Below are 5,741 nucleotides of genomic sequence, written 5' to 3' on the forward strand. Positions count from 1 at the left end.
AAAAAAATATATTAGCGGACAATCATTAGCGTTAGATATGTAAGTAACTTGTTCAGGAGAAGCAAAATGAATCAACCAGACACTTCGACACCATATCATGTATATCAGTAGAAGGAAAACAATATTAACAGATGATCATTAGCGTTGAAAATCACCCTTTTTTCCTCTCCTTTTCCTCCCAAATGGAAATAGATTTTATTTTTACTTTTTTTTCTCCCTCTCTCTCTTTTCTCAACTCCTTTTATGCAGCGGCAATTAAGAGGCATTTGTTCCCGTGTCCTTTTTGCAGTCCTCGGCCAGACTAATTAGCGAGTCAGAGATATAGGATATACTTATCTTCGCTGCAGATTAAAAGGAGCCTCACATTAAAACTCTACATTGAGACACGTTGAACCTTGAAACACACACACACACACACACACACACACACACACACACACACACGTTCCATTGTTTTTATTTCTATCCACAGCAAATTTTCGTGTCTCAAGAAATTTGTCTGAGTTTTGTTCGTATTTCAAGAGATTTTCAAGATTTCGCTTAATTTTAAGAGATCTTTTATGTCTTCCCTCTCCCTCCCTCTCTCTCTCTCTCTCTCTCTCTCTCTCTCTCTCTCTGAGCAATAACCTGCACATAATTGGCACCACAAGTCGCGGAGGTGGAGTGTTTGCCGAGGAGTCAAGGCAATCTGTCTCCCTGGTCCTCCTCTCCCACTAGTGGCTGGAGCACAAAGGGCGCGGTGCTGAGGGTCCTCGCTCACACACCACAATAACACCTCTAACACCGATCTAATCCTGCTTGGTACACGACCGTCATTACCCTGGCCCTAAACCTGAAAAAAAAACAAGAGAAATTGCAAGAATCTATTTAGACATACTTATGGGATTCCCTGTATGAAATATGGTTTATCTACTTCCACCTATCAACTTCAGCCATTTTATTTACAGCTGCCAAACAACTCGGCGCTAACAACCACTTATCTGAGAAGCAACGACGGAGACTAGCGCTTGTTTGTATAGTAAGTCAAAATTACCTTATTATACGTATCGTGGAGCCAAACAAGGAATAAAAAGATACACTGTTGTTTTAAATCTCCCATATTATCTCCTGTAAATCCCTCCGCTACAGTACAGACCACAAGTAAGATGATTAAAGCGCTACATCACTGTTTACATAGGGGGAAAGACACTCCATTCCCGCAGCCAGCAACAATAAGGTGAGCAGCAGCAGCAGGAGCAGCAGCAGTCTGTGGTCGCGGGAGGCAGCGCGGAAACTGAAAGGTGCCTTGAGGGAAGTTGCTAATTAGGAGAGAGAGAGAGAGAGAGAGAGAGAGAGAGAGAGAGAGAGAGAGAGAGAGAGAGAGAGAGAGGGGGGGGAGAGTTTGAGGGTTCCTTCGTGTTGTGTTATCCAATTATCTTCGACGACACTTGAGACTCGCGCCCGATGTATAGACAGGCCGTGTGAGGGTCTTGTCCCCCACCCCTCCCCACACACACACACACACACACACACACATTGCTGCTGTTCCCTCCTCCTCCTCCTCCTCCTCCCCCCCCCTGTCATCATCGTCCTTCCCCTCTTTCTCCATCTCTTCCTCCTCTTAATCCTTTCTTTTATCATTCACCTTCTTTCCTTCCACTCTCCTCTTTTTCCTATATCTTCCTTCTTTCTCTTCTACTTCGTTCTCTATGCTGTCTTCCAATTCTTATTCCTTTTCCTCTTCTCCGTCACCACCCGTCTTTCCTTCCTACTCCTTTCCCTCCTCGCACACTGCATCAGCGGACTGTGTTGTCACTGCAGCAGCATAAACGGACAGACCTTCCAGTGAATACCGTAGTGTTATGAATAGAATGGCCGTGTTTGAAGTGACTGGCACAATGAAACACAAAGGAAAACTGAACGGTGCATACTAACTGGCTATACGTGGCTGTCTTACCGTATACTGCTCTAGAACATAGGAAAAATCAGTTTATTTATTATTTCTATCTGATTTGGGATAAGACAGTGGATAATCAAAGTAATAAGAGCAAGACCAGTAACGTTTTAATAAGTTGTAATCAAAGTCACCATGCTCGACTTTGTACAGGCAATTGAAGGTTTGAACTACCATACGTTCTCTCATCATGAACTACTAAAAACATTGGTAAAAGTTAAGTATTGTTTGAGATTACTCGTTTGCTTCTCTCGTCTTGTTTTCCTTAATCTTATCGCCACACACACACACACACACACACACACACACACACACACAATCTCTTCTCATCAAACACAAAAACCTTATCTCATACACTTTAAACCTCATCTCAAACACCTGATATCTCGTCTTACCAAACACACAACCATAATCTAAGCACACAAACATACCTAATTAAAAACACGTCTCACCAATCACAACACATCTCTTGTCTCACCAAACAAAAACCTTCTCATGCACCTTAAACCTCATCTCAAACACCTGATGTCTCGTCTCACCAAACAACCCAAATCAAACCGATATACCTAATTAAAAACATTGTCTCACCAAACAAAAACCTCTCAAAATACCTCATGCCTCATCTCACCAAACTCGAGATCTTCATGAAACAAACCGATGCCAAATTAAAAAAAAAAAAATCAGAACCAATAAACAACTCGTCTCAAACATCCAACAGACAGATGCCACAATCAATAAAAACTCATAAAAAGCCCTGAAGCAAAAACGACGCTCACTTTGACCTCACATAGATCAAGGGGCAATGAAAGTTTCTGGATAGTGCTGGAAGTCCCGGTAGCGCTCTCTTCTCACTCACGTGCGAGGTGTCGAAAGTAATGTTAGGAGGATCAACAACACTGCAGTGGTAGATAAGTGGCAGTTTGGAGTAAACTGTACTAGTAGGATCCATAGTAGTAGTAGTGGTAGTAGTAGTAAAGGCGGTGGTAGCGTCATTAGCAGGTTTAGTATTGATGGTAGTGGATGTATCGGTGGTGGTAGTAGTTGTAGCGGTGGTAGTAGAAGTTGTAGCGGTGGTGGTAATGGTAGTAGAAGTTACTGTAGCAGTAGTAGTAGCAGTAGTTGTGGCCGAAGAAGACGTGGCAGGAGTGGTGGTGGTAGTAGTAACAGTAGTGGTGGTGGCCGGGGTGATTGTAGTTGTAGCAGTAGAAGTAGTTGTGGTGGCGGTGGTCGGGGTGGTGGTGGTAGTGGTAGCAGTAGTAGTAGTAGTGGTAGTGGTGGCGGTTGGGGTAGGCGTAGCAGGGGTGGAAGTAGTAGCAGTAGTAGTAGAGGGAGTGCTAGTAATGGTGGTGGTGGTGGTGGTGGTGGTGGTGGCTGGGGTAGTGGTGGTAGCAGTAGTAGTGGGAGTGCTGGTAGTGGTGGTGGCTGGGGTGAACGTAGCTGAGGTGGTAGTAGTAGCAGTTGCAGTAGTGGTGGTGGTAATGGTAGTAGTGGTGGTGGCGGTGACTGTGGTGGCAGAAGTGGAAGTCTCAACAGTGGAGGTGGAGGTAGGAGAAGTTTGGGTATTCGTAGTACTTTCGATAGTAAAGGTGTAGTAGACACGACCAGGACGAGGAATAGGCAGAGCACCATCAGCAGTTGTAGCAGTAGCAGTAGTACCAGTAGCAGCAGTAACAGCAGTAGCAGTACCAGTAACACCAGTAGTAGCAGTGCACACAGCCTCCATGGTGTAAATGGTAACACTGGCAGTAACACTAATGTAGTCGTACCATGCGCCGGTAGTCACGCAGTAGTCGTCACCATCGTCATACTCCGGCACACTGTAGTCTCCCTCCTCGCTGGAATACAAACTCGATCCGTCACAGGAGCTACAGGAGCTGCTGGAGCCGGTATCGCTACATGCAGAGCCACATTCAGGGTCGTAATCGGGGTCGTAATCGGGGTCGTATTCTTGGTCGTAGTCTAAACTATAGTCAGAGTCGTACAACTGACTGCCCTCGTCGTCAGTAGTTTCAGCGTCTTCCAGGATCGGGTGGAGGAAGCAAGCCCGACAGATGCCCCGATTAGGCAGGTTATCGATGACCACGAGTCCCTGGGCACAGCAGAGACGCACCACCACCACCAGCACTGCCACCAGCACGGCCCTCATCTAGGGAGTGGAAGGAGAGAGATGATGCAAGGTTAAGGTGGCAGAGTTACTTGAAGAGCTTATAACAGTAAAGGAGGAATGCGGGTAAAAAAGAGAAAAGCGAGGTTGAGGTAATGCAGAGTTACTTTAATAGAGACCGTAGCTTAAAACAGTAAGAAGGAATGAGTGACAAAGTAGAGACAAAGCGAGGTTAAAGTAGTAAAAAAAAAGGAATGAGTAGAAAAAAAAGACGAAGTGAGGTTAGAATAGAGCAGAGTTACTTTAATAAAGACAGTAGCTTAAGTAAAAGGAAGGAATGCGAGTAAAAAGAGAGAAGTGAGGTTAAATTAGCGCAGTTACTTAGACAGTAGCATATAACAAGAAGGAAAAGAGTAAGAAAAAAGACATTGCCTAATATAACACACAACACAGAAGCCACCCCCAAAACCCCCAACCCCCCGTGGCTGTTTCTAATACACACTGAGGGAGGGAGAAAACGTACACACACGGGTAATGAGTAAAGTAGCGCTGGACTCATTTATATTCATTACGTCAGCCGCACTTCATTAGCCGAGTAAATCACAGCGCCAGTAACCATCAACTGTGCGGGAAGGAAGAAAAAATGACGACACCACTTTGATATACAGTTAATTACGACCGATACTTCACTCCATTGGCTCAAAATACACACCTTTAATTAATTACCAGAGAGAGAGAGAGAGAGAGACAAACGAGAAAGATAGATTCATTACATCACTTCTTCCTTTCATTCCTTTGATTTGATTCTAATGACAACCTGCTACCAAGCCCTTCCTCTGAATAACCTTTGATATCACCGAGCAAAATGAACACGCAGCAACGCCTTTGAAGCTCACGGATCATGGCTTCAGCGCTCAATACTGTACATGTAATCCCCATTTTTGTTCCAAGACGTATTTAATTACTTCACTCTACCATATCTACAGACGGAGACTATAGATTTTTCAGTATATTGTGATGCTTTCCAAATCTCTGCCTACACAATGAACAGATTAGTAAAACAACTCAGTCTTACATCAGTTCTATTTTCTTGTCATTCTCTCCGTCCACAACACCTACCTATGATAATTCGCCAACTGAGAAACATTAATCAAACCTACTGCAATATAATCTAATGTAAATCCAACTTAACATAACTCAATCTAACATAATTAAGCCACCTCGTTACCGCTTCCGCCCAAAGGAACCACCCAAAACAAAACACCACACCTTACAGAAACTAACATACCTTAACGTAAACTCAACTTCACACGATCTAAACCACCACACTGTTTACTTCACATCACCACCAACCCACCTTGCCACCACCGTCCATAGCACTGGCCCGGTAAAACGATGTTATTCTAATCAGCTGTTCCGGCCAGACTGAGGCACAAGCTGACGTTTCCTTAGCTCGCCTCGCCTCAAACACTCATAGTGAAAAGGTAAAGAGAAAGAGGGCACAGTCGTTAAGTGTTGTGTGATTGAAGTAGATTCGGGTTAGTGGTGCTGAGTCAATACGGTGCTTTAAAATACCACACAAGTTTATGAATGGGGATGATTAGTGTGAATAGAGAAGATTGTTTCATACTGGGACTGCCACGTGTAGACCTAATGGCTTTTTACAACTCTTTTTATCTTCTCTTTCTCGAAATGAGCACCCAC

General features: G+C 44.1%; 1 protein-coding gene across 3 annotated transcripts; it reads right to left on the reverse strand.

The window, feature by feature from the left end:
* Positions 1 to 2,026: 2,026 nt before the first annotated feature.
* On the reverse strand, positions 2,027 to 5,525 carry LOC123509761 (cell wall protein DAN4-like). 3 transcript variants are annotated; one of them, XM_045264280.1, is made up of 2 exons: positions 5,395 to 5,525; positions 2,027 to 4,079 (listed from the first exon to the last, which is right to left on the reverse strand). In XM_045264280.1, exons 1-2 carry the CDS (start codon positions 5,410 to 5,412, stop codon positions 2,706 to 2,708), a joined length of 1,392 nt encoding a protein of 463 aa, XP_045120215.1. In that variant the 5' UTR covers positions 5,413 to 5,525; the 3' UTR covers positions 2,027 to 2,705. The 3 variants fall into 3 exon arrangements, with proteins under 3 accessions (XP_045120215.1, XP_045120216.1, XP_045120214.1); XM_045264281.1 differs by lacking the exon at positions 5,395 to 5,525 and adding an exon at positions 5,326 to 5,385; XM_045264279.1 differs by lacking the exon at positions 5,395 to 5,525 and adding an exon at positions 4,559 to 4,649.
* Positions 5,526 to 5,741: the final 216 nt, after the last annotated feature.

Source organism: Portunus trituberculatus, chromosome 27 (assembly GCF_017591435.1).
Source record: "Portunus trituberculatus isolate SZX2019 chromosome 27, ASM1759143v1, whole genome shotgun sequence".
NCBI classification, from domain to species: domain Eukaryota; kingdom Metazoa; phylum Arthropoda; class Malacostraca; order Decapoda; family Portunidae; genus Portunus; species Portunus trituberculatus.